The sequence below is a fragment of the Megalopta genalis genome, chromosome 14, assembly GCF_051020955.1.
Source record: "Megalopta genalis isolate 19385.01 chromosome 14, iyMegGena1_principal, whole genome shotgun sequence".
In the NCBI taxonomy this organism is placed as follows: Eukaryota; Metazoa; Arthropoda; class Insecta; order Hymenoptera; family Halictidae; genus Megalopta; species Megalopta genalis.
The window spans coordinates 6,374,722-6,389,695 of record NC_135026.1 but is presented as its reverse complement, the minus strand read 5'-3'; the positions used below and the strand labels follow the sequence as shown (position 1 = coordinate 6,389,695).

Sequence of the window (14,974 nt, the reverse complement as noted above, 5' to 3'; positions counted from 1 at the left end):
GGATTCTGATTTTCTTTTCCACGGTTCCTGGCGTCACAAACATAGTTCCTGGAGAAATTTTTAGGTACTTTATCGATATAAATATATTATTTATTATATTATATTATATATTTATATATTTATAATATAAATCATAGAAAGTGTAAATCCAGTCTTCGCCCATAAATTTAGTTTAATAAATTGGTCGAGTTTTAGCACATTTTTATTCGCTTTCTATTTGGCGTTGGAGACGACGATAATACGACGCGCACGCCCTCTTTCCTTCTTTCTCGTGGTCAGCGCTCGTCGCAAGCGTTGCAGGAAGCGGGACACCGAAACCGAGTAGCAGCGGAATCGGACGTTAGATCCATCTTGCAGCTCGTTTGCGGCGGCGCGATGCGTGTCGGTTATAATAAGAAACGAACTGACAACCCGACGGCGATGAGAAAAAAGAGGCGAGAGCGTGGACGAGCGCGCGCGGGAAAAGGAGGAGAATGGAACTCTCGAAGTTCCTAGCGGTGTTGACTCAGCGTGACGTCCGCCTAATGCGCCCACCGGCTACTCCCGCGGTGTACGCTCTCGCGGAACGGGGCTCTCCCTCCCCCCTCCCTCCGCCCCTCGTCTTGTAAATAACAACACTCGTTAGCCGGGTAAGAAATGCCGCGGCGATGTAATATCTCGCGAACGCGCGATTCAATTTAATCGCGGTCATTACGCGCCATTAATTATTTACGCCCGTATCGCGGTTTAATAAAATATAACAGCGGGGACGGCCGTGTGTTACGCGCGCATCGGAGGCTTCAATTAACCGCGGCCACGATTTATCAACGACGCGCCATTAGCGTCGCGATGAATACCGGATTCCTGGCGTAATCGCGCCGAGAATTCGATTATTCTGGCGCAACGGCGCAGCGGGGAAGCAACCAAGAGTTCGCCGGCCGTGCGTTCGGATTTCTGATGGTTTCCGCGGAAATAAGGTGATTTTTATTGATTGTTAATTTTTTGCGATTGGTTCTGTTCGACCTGTTTTACTTGAAGTTTTGAACAACTTTTTTTCTTCGCAGGGATCCAGATCTGCTTCAGTTTCTTAAGATAACCGTGGGAAACTGTAGAACTAACCTAAAAGTAACCTAGACGCGACGCGAACCTAACCTGAAAACCGGTGCAATTACGGCGGGAATTAGTGGGTCAAATTCAGGACGCTGAAGTGGGCAAGGCGATTTAACAGTTGTTCGACTGTAATATTAATTTAGCGCTTTTTGTGAAACAATATTTTTTCACGGAACTGTCTCTACTTAAATTTTTCTAACAATGTTGCATTGAAATAGTTCACCATATATTTGCAACATTTGCCTGGACAGTTCACATCTCGTAGCTTGCTCGAGGCTCTTTTGGAAATAAACAACTTATTTTTACAGAACTTCCACTATACATATCTTTGAACAATGTTGCATTGATACAATTGACAGTTTAATTGCAACATTTGCCTGGGCAATTTATATACCACAGCTTTTTCAAATTTATTTCAAACAGAACAACGAGTTTCCACACAACTTTCTACAGATTCTACTGATTCTACAACAATGTTGAGTTTTTAAATAATTGATCTACTGTCTGCATCTTTGCAATTCACAGCTTTCTCAAGTTTCTTTTAGAAAAGAAAGCAACTAATTATCACAGAACTTCAATTGGAACAATTGATTTGCAACATTTTATGGGGTTAACTTGCACATTATAACTTTCCTAAGTTTACTTTAAAATGAGCACAACGTTTTCATAAAACTTTCCACAACTTTTACAACAATGTTGCATTAAAACAATTGATAATTGATTTGCAACATTTTATGGGGTTAATCGCACATTATAGCTTTCCCGGATTTACTTTAAAATGAGCACAGCGTTTTCATAAAACTCTCCACAACTTTTACAACAATTTTGCATCAATTGATTTGCAACATTTTATGGAGTCACCTCGCACATAACAGGTTTTCAAGTTCACTTTAAAAATAGCACATCGTGTTCACAAAAATTTCCACAGCTTCTACGACAATGTTGCATTGAAACAATCGGTTACCGATTCGCAACAATGTTCCTCCGTGAAGACACGTTTCGGCAGTGTTCAGAGAAGCACGAATTACGATCTGTTGACGGTGTTAATAATTGCACGAAGATTCAGTTCATGCGAAGAAGAAAAGTCAGTGCGCCATAGCGTATCTAAATCGTTCGTTTTAACGTTTCGACGCCTATCGAGCCCGGAATATTAGTTATGTAATTCGCTGGGAATACGAAGAACTAATGACGGAGAAGAAACCCGTGCCGCGGACTCGGTCGTTGCGTAATTGCGAGTAATTAGTCCATTTACGAGCAGTACGGGTACGGGCAACGTTACGGTTCGGCCGTGTGCATATGCACGCAATATCAGGGATCGCGGCGCAGCGTGCACTGCGCCGAGAAACGCATTAATTTCTTCTGTTATTAATGCATTTTGATTGGATTTTTTCGTCCCCGGCAACTTCGCGTTTATTGCGCCATAGATTAACGCTCCGTTACGCCGTCTGACTCCATTAATTAGCCACAACAACGAACTTAGCTACTCATTTGTAACGACGCTGGCCAGCCTACGTGTGCAACTTGCCATGCCGGATCGGAGGTGTCGACCATTTTCCTTTCTATTGACATTAATATTAATATTTCTATTAATGAATGTAGTGTAAGTAAATAAAATAGAAATAAATAAAATGAACACAAATGAAAATAGATCAAATGAAGATAATTAAAAGGAAAATAAAGCAAATGAAAATAAATGAAATGAAGGTAAATCAAATAAAAATAAATAAAAAGAAGATAAATAAAATGAAAATAAATAAAATGAAGATAAATAAAACTAAAATAATGAAAATATGGATGTATAAAATGAAGGTAAATAAAATAAAAATAAATAAAATAGAAGTAACTAAAATGAAAAGGTGAATAAAATGAAGATAAATAAAATGAAGGTGAATAAAATGAAGATAAATAAAATGAAGGTGAATAAAATGAAGATAAATAAAATAAAGGTAAATAAAATGAAGATAAATAAAATGAAGGTGAATAAAATGAAGATAAATAAAATTAAGATAAATAAAATGAAAATAAATAAAATGAAGATACATAAAATTAAAACAAATAAGATCAAGATAAATAAAATGAAGATAAATAAAATGAAAATAAATAAAATGTAGATGAATAAAATGAAGGTGAATAAAATGAAGATAAATGAAATGAAAATAAATAAAATGAAGATAAATAAAATGAAGATAAATAAAATAAAGATAAATAAAATGAGAATAAATAAAATGTAGATGAATAAAATGAAGATAAATGAAATGAAAACAAATAAGATCAAGATAAATAAAATGAGAATAAATAAAATGTAGATGAATAAAATGAAGATAAATAAAATGAGAATAAATAAAATGTAGACGAATTAAATGAAAATAAATAAAATCAAGATAAATAAAATAAAAATAAAATATATTCTGATAAAGTGGTATCTTATATGGTAAATCTTACATGGTGCTATTTAAAAAAGTCAAGGTGACTTTCTTCTTATTATCGCTCCTTGTTCTCCTCAAAGTACTTGTTAACTCTTACACCAAACATACTTTCGTCAGATTAGGGTAAACGCACCCTGTACAAGAAAAATCAATTTTCTCCCGAAGTTCTGCAGCCTCTTAATCGCCACTTTCGACCGTGAAACGTCGCCAAAACGGCCAACCGGCTGAAATTTAAAGACTTATTAATTAAGCGAAAAGTGCGGTTGCCTCGTTAAGGAACGTAGTCGTCGATCATCCGAGAACGTTCAAACCGCGAAATGGGTTAACGATAGACGTTAATTGAGAACGACGTAGCATGAATCAGCGGTACTTTGACGCAGTTTCGTCCGGCTCTCCCATAATCGATATCTTTCGAGCCGTTTCGTTAACCTGTTCGAATTTCATAATTCGTGCTGGCACTCGGCTCATTTCGCGGGGAAGCAATCTCAATTCTCTGCCCGAGCTTTCAGAACTGTCGGAGACATTCGGTAGTTTACGGCGAGATTACGTTTATGTATCGCGATTGAATAGCCGGCGTCTCGTGACAAAAATCGACGGTTATCTTTATACGTTCTCGGAACAGAACGTTTACGACTGCTCGTGGATTTGATAAAACGTTTCGCTGACCAACTGCCAGTTGCTACCAGTTTCTTTACAGCAAATTAGCTCGATGCAGTTGAGTGAATCAAATGAATTATGAAGATAAAGTGTGAGGGAATGACACAAGAATGAACAAAATTCATAAAATGAAAATCAATAAAATAAAAGTAAATAAAATGGAAATAAATAAAATAAAAGTAAATAAAATAGAAGTAAATAAAATGCATGTAAATAAAGTAAAAGTAAATAAAATATACATAAATAAAATGAAGAAAAATAAAATAAAAGGAAATAAAAGGAAATAAAATTAAAATAAATAAAATAGAGTAAATAAAATGAATATAAATAAAATGTACACGAATAAAATGAAGCAAAATAAAGTGTAGATAAATAAAATAAAAGTAAATAAAATTAAAGTCAATAAAATAGAAGTAAATAAAATGTACATTAATAAAATGAAAATAAATAGAATAATGATAAATAAAATGAAGATACATCAAATAAAAGTAAATAAAATGAAAATAAATAAAATGAAGATAAATAAAATATAGATGAATAAAATGAAAATAAATAAAATGAAGATAAATAAAATATAGATGAATAAAATGAAAATAAATAAAATATAGATGAATAAAATGAAGATGAATAAAATATAAATGAATAAAATGAAAACAAACGAAATAAAGATAAATAAAATATAGATGAATAAAATGAAGGTAAATAAAATAAGACTAAACAAAATGGAAATAAATAACATTAAAATAACTAAAATCAGGATAAATAAAGTGAAGATAAGTAAAATAGAAGGCAACAAAATTAATTATTTAACAACCGCAAAACCTGCCTATTGAAGCCGCCAAGAAAAGCTGTAACGCCTCCAGCACCGCAAATAACGTCGGAAAAAAAGGATCTACGATTTGTCAAACGATTTTTCGCCGGCGTTGAAACGCGGCCCGATGTCCCGCGTGCCGCGTTTCAGGCAGCAAAGCCTGTCTGAGGGCCGGCGATTGAAAGTCTTTGCTTAGGGTCTGAGCTCTCATACTCCGGTTTCCGCCTCTCTCGCCGCTCTTCATCGGCGAGTCGTGCAAGAACACCGGGACCGAGAAATACGCTCCGGTGACTTGCATACAATAGAGGAGAGTGATAGGCAGTTTTCTGAGGGATCCCGTGGCCGTTCGAACCCGCGACAGCTGTCACGCCGTTCCCCGTGCGAGAGGGGCTCGGCTTGATAACAGCCGAGAATAAACGCACGGCACGGCGCGGCGCGGCGCACACCGGCGCGATACTATGCGCGCCCCGCCTATGGTGAACGCTGGGAAATCCACTTGTATCGACGCGCCGGCCGAACGCGCCCCGACTTCCGGTGCGCTGCGTTGTCCCACTCTTGTCCCATTAAGACGCCGTTTTATGCATGGACGAGAGAGGCCCGCGAACCCGACACCGGCGATCTTTTATGCCTGTTTCCGCGTTCGGGACGCTGCGCCCCGCGAACGGCCGCTCATTGAAAAATCGCTCGCGAGAAATGAGCCACGTTTCGCTCGGTCGTCTTTGCATACGTCTCTGTATTCTCAGTTCCTCTACATGGTCAGAGAGGTCTGAGACGGTTGGAGTTTCGTTTAAACTTTGTATCGCAACTTTTAGCACTCTTTTCGAACGTTTTCGCGATTATTTTTGGTTAACGATATTTCACTTGGATTTACATTGCTGAATTAGATAGAGAAAGTTATGTCGGTGATTTTGGCGTTTGAATTGTGCGAAAAGAGCGATTTTTGAGCGTTTTACAGCGTTTTGAGTGATTTTTGTCAGGATTTCGGCCTGTTTGGATCTCTCGCTTTTTTTCATTTTTCTTGCGATTGAAAATGCATAGTTCGCTTTGCTTTGCGTATGTCTGTGCGTTTTTATTTTTTCTACAAGATGACGGTGGTTACGCCTGAAAAATCTTTTGTTTAAACTTTTTATTGCAACTTTTAACACATTTTCTTGCTCTTTTCGCGTTTATTTTTGTTTGACGATGTTTGACTTGAATTTACATTACTGAATCAGATAGAAAAAGTTAAATCGGTGATTTTGGCGTTCAAATCATCCAAAAAGAGTGATTTTTAAACGTTCTACAGCGATTTTAGTAATTTCCACCGAATTTCGTCGCTTTTCGCCGTTCAATTATATTATTATTATATATTATTAATTATTATATTATTATTATATATTATTAATTATAATATTAATATTATATATTAATTATTTTATTATTATTAATAAAAATAACCTTGGCATCGCGAAAATTGTTTAGCAGCTCGAATCGACTCGGGAAATTAAAAACACGAGGTCTGTTACATCGTTCCGCCGCGAAGGGGCGGGGGAGTGGGGGAATAGGGGAGGGGAAGAGGCCCAGAATCACGCATCCGCGATACGGGATCTCGGAACGGCCGCCATTCTTAATGTAACTAACGCACCGAATACTCCGAATCCAGCTTGCTAACCATGATTGATGATTCTCACGGCTCGCACGGTAGAATTTGCATCGAATTTATATCGCGCCGCTCGCGAACTGTATAATGGAGTAATAGCGGCCCGCCGTGCTGCCGCTTTCGATACCATGAATCTTTCGAACACACGCCACCAACATCGGAAGCTACATTGTACCGGGCCGCGCGGGGCGAAATATTGCCGAGGTTATGGTAAACGCCGCACGCGGATCGTAGGCTCTTTACAGCGCCACCGGCGTGCCGCGGCGCGGCGCCTTTTCGCTGGCCATTGCCACCGAGTCGGCCGACAGATAAACGAAAAGAAATCGTTCGAACCAGTAAAGAGTTAATGCCATTAATTTAAACGATTTCTGTTTGGATTAACCATTACGAGTGTGTTGCAATTTTTCTTCGCTATAGTAACCGTTGTTAATGAAAGAAATTTAATTAATTTTATTTAATTTCATTTTACTTTTATTTAATTATATTTAATTTAATTTAATTTTATGTTATTTTATCTTATCTTATTTTAATCCAATTCTACTCAATTGTATTCAATTTTATTCAATTCTATTCAATTCTACTCAATTCTACTCAAGTGTACTCAATTTTACTCAATTGTACTCAATTCTATTCAATTCTACTCAATTAAACTCAATTCTATTCAATTTTACTTAATTTATTCAATTCTACTCAATTCAACTCAATTCTATCGAATTTTACTCAATTTTATTAAATTCTATTCAATTGTATTCAATTCTACTCAATTTTATTAAATTCTATTCAATTTTATTCAATTCAACTCAATTCTATTCAATTTTACTCAATTTTATTAAAGTCTATTCAATTTTATTCAATTCTATTCAACTGTATTCAATTCAATTTTACTCAATTTTATTCAATTCTATTCAATTCTACTAGATTTTACTCAATTTTATTCAATTCTATTCAATTCTATTCAATTCAATTCTATTCTATTCTATTCTATTCTATTTGATTTTATTTTGTTTTATTTTAATTTAATTGAATTTATCTCATAAATGTGTATAGTATAGACGTGAATTTTATAATACAGGCTCTCGATTAACCGATCCTCCCAGTGACCGAATTTTAAGCAGCCACCATGCAACACGATTCACCCTGTTGCTGTGCATTTTAAATTCAAAATTGTTATATCTCTTTTATTGTTTTTAATCATCAAATTTTATACACTGGCTAGAAATAGCAAGGACTGCAACTGCGAGAATTGCTTCCGCGAGCAGCGACTCCCAGAGCGACCTTTCAGAACAATATATAAATTTTTCACGCGAGACAAATTCCACACAGCTTCTTCTTCCAAGGCTTCCCCAACGGGGACCCGTTCGTGCATCGTGCACGATCCGCGTACGATTTATACGCCGCGGAACGGCAGAAATAATAGTAATCAATGAATTGGCATTTCCCACATCGCGAGTGCCGGTATCTACGCCCGCGCGTAGATATCCCCGTGCCCCCGCATTATGCCGCGACGTTAGAATGACGGATACAAGTACTCTTCGGCGAGGCCGTGCTTGCACAGTCGTTGAAACAATTATTAGAGCGAAAGTTTCGCGGTCTACGACACCGGTTGACGTCGATGGCAGATCTGGCTACGGTCTGACGTGTCGAGAAATCACTGCCAACGCTGCGGTTTCCCATTTAGAGACCAGGTGTAATGTACTCACGATAGATTCGGAGAAAGGGGGCATTTATTCCGAGACTGGAATGCATCACAGTCGTGTGTGTGTGTGTAATTGATCGAACGATCCATTTTCGTTACTGTTTGTCTAATAATGTTACTCATGTTATTATAGTAATATTTTTAAAAATAAATAAAATGAAAATAAAAATAATATATATGTAATATTTAATATATATAATGTTTAATATAATATATAATATATAATATATATAATATTTAATGTAATATATATATATATATATATATATATATATAATAATATTAATATATATATTATATACATGTGTGTATATTATATTTTTATATTATACATAATATTTAAATAAAAAAAAAATTATAATATATAAAAACTGTTCTAGCGTCAGAATATTTGTTCGAAAAATTTATTCTAAATGCTGCCGCGAAAGTGAAATTTTCCGTCATACTGTATTTAATATGCTGTGTATATTTACAGAACATTTTTCGCCATCGAAAAATTGAGTACAATGATCCCGCGCGGTCGCTCGATTTCGCGAACCACGTCTGCAGCAGGAAATAAAATCGCGACCTGTGACCCCACCGCGACCGGACCAGGCAGCTCATCGACATGTACGCATGATCGTTATCGGGGTTTTCATGAAGTTTTTAAACGGTGCCGGTCGTATAACCTCGACTTCCAGGAAAAGAAAAGCGTAAAGACCGCCGACGGCAATTAAACGTAGGAAACAACGGGCATGCTTTAAAAAATCTCTGACGGCATAAACCGAGCGGATCAGATACGTGTTTCCGCAAAAAGGGGGCCGCTGCCACGGTACGAACAACAGCGTCATCATTTTCTGGTATTTGTTTCGTTCAGCGGCTTCGCTCAATTCTGATTATTTTGCAATCATTTTTCTTCATCTTTTTTTCCTTTCGAGAATGCCTCATTTTACTATTGATTTTAGAAGTAAATCTGAGGGAAATATGGAAATATTCTATGGTTTCCAATATCTTTTTACTAAAAATTTGAAATTGCAGCGATATGAATTGGAATGTTAGACAGAGCTAATCCAGACTTTTAAAGCAGATTTAATATAGAACTAACTAATACCTAACTGAGACCTAATCTAGACCTAGCATTCAATGCCTATTGTTTTTATGAATTAGAACAAAATTTCTTCTCGTTTGTTTTTACAGATACTTAAACCAGATCTAATCTAGAACTAACCAAGATCTAACCAAGACCTAGTTAAGATCTAATCTATACCTAGCATACAATGTCCGTTGTTTTTGCAAACTGGAATAAAATTTGTTCATGTTTATTTCTATAGACACTTAAGCCAGATCTAATTAGAACTAATTAAGACCTGATTAAGACCTAACTAAGACCAAACTAAGACTTAACTAAGACCTGATCCAGATCTAGTATTCAATGTTGCTCGTCTGTGGGAACTAGAACAACATTTCTTCATGTTTATTTCTATAGAAACTTAAGCCAGATCTAATCTAAAACTAACCAAGACCTAACTAAGACTTAATCCAGACCTAGCATTCAATGTCCGTCGTTTTTGGGCATTAGTAGAAAATTTCTTCTTGTTTATTTTTATAGAAATTTAAGTCAGATCTAATCTAGAACTAACTAAGACCTAACTAAGACTTAATCAAGACCTAGCATTCAATGCTTATCGTTTTTGGGAATTAGAACAAAATTTCTTCTGGTTTGTTTTTATAACAACTTAAATCAGATTTAATTTATAACTAAGACCTAGTCCAGACGCTCCCCCCTCCCCGAATAATTCTTCCATATACGATAAATCCTCCCTAATTGACGCTCTGATTGTGCACAAAAGTGGACAATTTGGGAAGAGGAGATACGATTATGCGAGTCTTGCTCCTAATCTATAACTAACTAAGATCTAACTAAGACTTAATCCAGACCTAGCATTCAATGTCTATTGTTTCTGGGAACTAGAACAAAATTTCTTATGGTTTGTTTTTATAGAAACATAAGTCAGATTTAATCTAAAATTAAATAAGAACTAACTAGGACTTAATCAAGACCTAGCATTCAATGTTTATCGTTTCTTGGAATTAGAACAATGTTTCTTCTCGTTTATTTTTATAAAAACTTAAGTCAGATCTAATTTAGAACTAAATAAGACCTCTCGCCCCCGTATAATTCTTTCATATACAGTAAATTCTTCCTAATTGTCGTTTGGATTGTACACAAAAATGGACAATTTGGGAAGTGGAGATATGATTACAGTTATTACATAGATATAGTTATAGTTATTATATAGATATAGTTATAGTTATTACATAGATATAGTTATTATATAGATATAGTTATAGTTATTATATAGATATAGTTATAGTTATTACATAGATATAGTTATAGTTATTATATAGATATAGTTATAGTTATTACATAGATATAGTTATTATATAGATATAGTTATAGTTATTACATAGATATAGTTATATTTATTATATAGATATAGTTATAGTTATTATATAGTTATAGGTATAGTTATTATACAGATATAGTTATAATTATTATAGATTATAGTTATGGCTATTATAGTTATAGTTATTATATAAATTATATAGATATAGTTATCCTAGTTATCGACTGCCAAGAACTATAAGAACAAACCGCGACGCTCGGGTAATCGTAACTTCTCTTCCCAAATTGTCCGTCTTCGCGTAAAATCCGAGCTATCAGCAATTACTGCAGCGGACGACATGAAGCCGCTCGACGAAAACCAGTGCCAAAATTGCGAAAAGCTGGTGGTTGAGCACCCCGGTCACACGCCGGCTCGGTTCAGCCATGGACCAGACAAAAGATCCTGGTTCTCACGACCACGCCCTCTCCCCGCCGCCTCTGCACTCTCGTCGACGGCGATGCCTTCACGAAGAGGCACTGTACGCCTATCCACCGGAAATTCTTCGTGGCTTCTTCTTCAACGCTTCGTACGTACGTACGTACGCACGCACGGTCCGGCCGTGTATGGCGCTAGGAACGGAACGGTGTGACCTCTTTCAGGTTCCTCCGCGAGGCGATAATAAATGGCCGGCCAGCTCTATGAAAACGTCCCGCCTAAAAATGCATTCCCGACGGATGGTATTCCGGCGTCACCGCCGTCGCATTATCGAATTTCTATGGGGGCCTCTCGGCCGGGCCCCGGCGACCTGCGACCTTCGACACGGCAAAAAGGTCCCACGAGCGCGCCTGGCACGCCGCGAGGAAACACCGAATCCTGTTGAAAAATTCCGTGAATCGCGTTCTCCCGCCTCCGCGTTTGCCCGGCCCGACGATGACTTATGGCCGGCTGGCGGCTCGATCCGCGCCGCACACCGCGCGCAACGGTTCGTTTTCCCAAATAGCTGGCCAAAAGTGAGAATTTCGGCGGATTCTTTTGGAAATCGGTGCTCGACGATTTCGAGGACCGGTTCAATCGAACAGATTACTGAAAATGCAACAATTCGAATCGCTATTCGACCACGAGCGTCGCTTTCTTCGAATTTTTCAATTTCTTCAACTTTTTCGGGGAAGGCAACGCCGATGGTGCAACTTTCTTTAAATCGCCTACGATCAACCTATCGACTCCGCGCTTCGCAAACGCTTGGATACATCGTCGAAGAATGAGCAGATATTTTTTCTGCTCGGAAATAATTGTCGCATCGAATTTTACCGATTTACGTCGAAGCGACGTCTCGGATTTGTTTATAATTCTCGGTGCCGCGGCGGCGATTTTTCAAGCAGATAAAAATATCGCTGCGATAAAACAGACCTTCCGCAATCAAATGAAAAAAGGTTCACTCGAATACGACCGATGGTTGCCGAGATAAAAATTCGTAAGCGCGAAGTGGATCCACCCGTCTCTGCGAGAATTCGCCGAATTTCAGGACGTCGTATTTTTCGAAATTGCGCGACTCGAGCGAAACGATGACATAAACTGCTACTAATTTTGCATAAACTGTACCGTATTGTAGTTGATTTTGGACGAAGCCGCGTCATTGCTTCTTTTTTCCTAGCATTTTGGCCAACTTTTTGAGAAAAGGACCGTCGCGCTATATTGGTCTCTTTCTTTCAAGTCGGCGAAAATTCGTACGATTTTTGTATAAAATCCTCATGAGATTTCTAAACGGTGAAACTCGAAACGGTGAATCGAACACCATAGGCACAATCGTCGCTTCTCTTCTGCTATATTAGAACAGAGAAAGAAGATATCATCGTTCTCGTCGGCCGAATCGGAGAAGCGCGAAACGCGCATCCGTTAATGACGCTCTGTCTCCGTCTGGTTAACGTGGGAAGATCTTTTAATGACCGTGAAAGCACGTTCGGGCTACGGCGCGAACAAAAACGGGAATTTCCTGTTGCCGTTCTCGCGTATCAGCCCGCCCGGAGCCCGCGGAAACTGAACCGCGTGTAAAACGCCGCGCGGCAAATAGTCGATCGTCTCGAGATGCTGGTTCGGCAATTAGCGGAGCCTTTAGTGGATACGGGGATACCTGTAATTGCGGGTCTGCGTTATCTGCGGACGTTAATGTCGTTTGCGAAACCTTGATGGGCTAGTTACAGCCCGTGCGAAATCGCCGGCGAGAGGAAACTTTTTGGAAACACTCGATTGTATGTATCCGTTTCCATTCGGGTCGCTGTGAACACTTTGCCAAGCGAAGCACTCGTGAATTATACTAAATTATGGATTATTACATAATATATCATTATAGTCGTTTAGAATATGTTAATATATTAATACATTAATGTATCAATATTTGTTGATATATTATGTATTAATATATTAGTAATAACATACAGTGATATATTAATGTTAATATATTAATAATAATACATATTGATATATTACGCATTAATATATTAATTATGGGAATTTTATTATATTATATCATTTGTATGAATTAAATTAAAGTCATTGGATATTAATATAACAATATAGATTGATAATATATTAATACAGCAACATATATATATATATATTTATATTAATATAACGATATATGTATTGATATTCATATATTGATATAACATTATAGATTGATATTAATATATTAATATAACAATATAGATTGATATTCATATATTAATATAACAATATATATTGATATTGATATATTAATATACTGATATAGCTTGATATTAATATATTTATATAACAATATAGATTGGTACGAATATATTAATATCAAGCTATATCAATATATTAATATAACAATATAAATTGATATTAATATGTTAATATAACAATACAGATTGATATTAATATATCAATATAACGATATTAATTGATATTCATATATCAATATAACAATATAGATTGATATTCATATATTAATATAACGATGTATATATTGATATTCATATATTGATATCAATATATATATTGATACTCATATATCAATATAACGATTGATATTAAAATATTAATGTATATTAACATTAATATATTAACATATAATATATGTATCAATGTAAATTCACTTCGAAACACATAAAATAAATTCTTAATATGTACCAGTGTCGGAAAACATTTGGACTGCCGATTTTTATAGAAGATAGTTCAGTAATCTACCAGTTTAATAAAGACAGTGTTTCCAAATTCTTTTAACGTGTTCACCGTTTTCCATTTGATGATTACTAATTTTTCTAATAAATGCACGGAACTCGGAGTTCAATACCGATTCACGGCTAACAATAAAAGTCGCGCGAACTTACCAGTGTGGGTTCTCTTGTGAGCCTTCAGGTGGGAGCTCTTCGTGTACACTTTATCACAGCCTGCCACGTCGCATCTGTGAACCTTGCGTCTCTTCAACGCGTCGCCGCACTCGCTGTCAACCCCCAAATTCCCACCGTTGCCGCCGACTCCAGCGTTGCCTCTGCCGCCGATCCCGATTCCGGTTGCCAGTGCGGGACGTTTATGGAACACCCTGTAACCATGAAGCGGTTGTACAATTTACTGATACGCTATGCCCAATGGTGTTATTATGATACAGTTTTGTAATTGTGTAATTTTTGTAGACTTTTGTAATGGTATAATTTTGTGTGTGTGTGTGTGTGTGTGTGTATGTAAGTATAATAATACAGTAATACAGTGTAATACAGTGTAATAATACAGTGTAATTATGACATGTTTTCTTGATGGTGTAATTATGATACATTTTTGTAATTGATACAATTTTGTAATAATGAAACTATAATACACTTTTGTAATTGATAGAATTTTGTAATGGTGCAATTATGATACACTTTTCTACAAAGTGTAATTGTGATACATCTTTTTAATAGTGTAATTGAGATTCGTTTTGTTAATAGTGTAATTGTGATACAATTTTGTAATAGCGCAACTATAATACACTTCTGTAATTGATACAATTTTGTAAGGGTGCAATTATGATGCACTTTTTTAATAAGAGTAATTGTGATACATTTTTGTAATAGTGCAATTATGATTCATTTCTCTTAATAGTGTAATTATGATATACTTTTGTAATAGTGCAATTGTGATACACATTTCTTCAATATTGTAATTTGTAAACATTTTTGTAGTACTACAATCATGACACACGTTTATAATAGTGTAATCATGACACATTTCTTTTCATAGTGTAATTATGCTACACTCTTGTAATAGTGCAATTATGATACATTTATTTCA

At 36.3% G+C, this 14,974-nt stretch overlaps 1 protein-coding gene and 1 long non-coding RNA gene across 2 annotated transcripts in view; one reads left to right on the top strand and one right to left on the bottom strand.

Moving 5' to 3' along the window:
* Positions 1–14,974, bottom strand: part of LOC117225812 (uncharacterized) — a 728,572-nt gene that overhangs the window by 11,650 nt on the left and 701,948 nt on the right. Inside the window, exon 6 of the mRNA XM_033479588.2 lies at positions 14,035–14,246. Coding sequence (XP_033335479.1) covers positions 14,035–14,246 — 212 coding nt within the window. The remainder of the gene's footprint in view (positions 1–14,034; positions 14,247–14,974) is intronic.
* On the top strand, positions 229–1,399 carry LOC117225816 (uncharacterized). The gene is made up of 2 exons (XR_004491620.2): positions 229–956; positions 1,044–1,399. It is a non-coding gene; the product is annotated as an uncharacterized LOC117225816 (long non-coding RNA).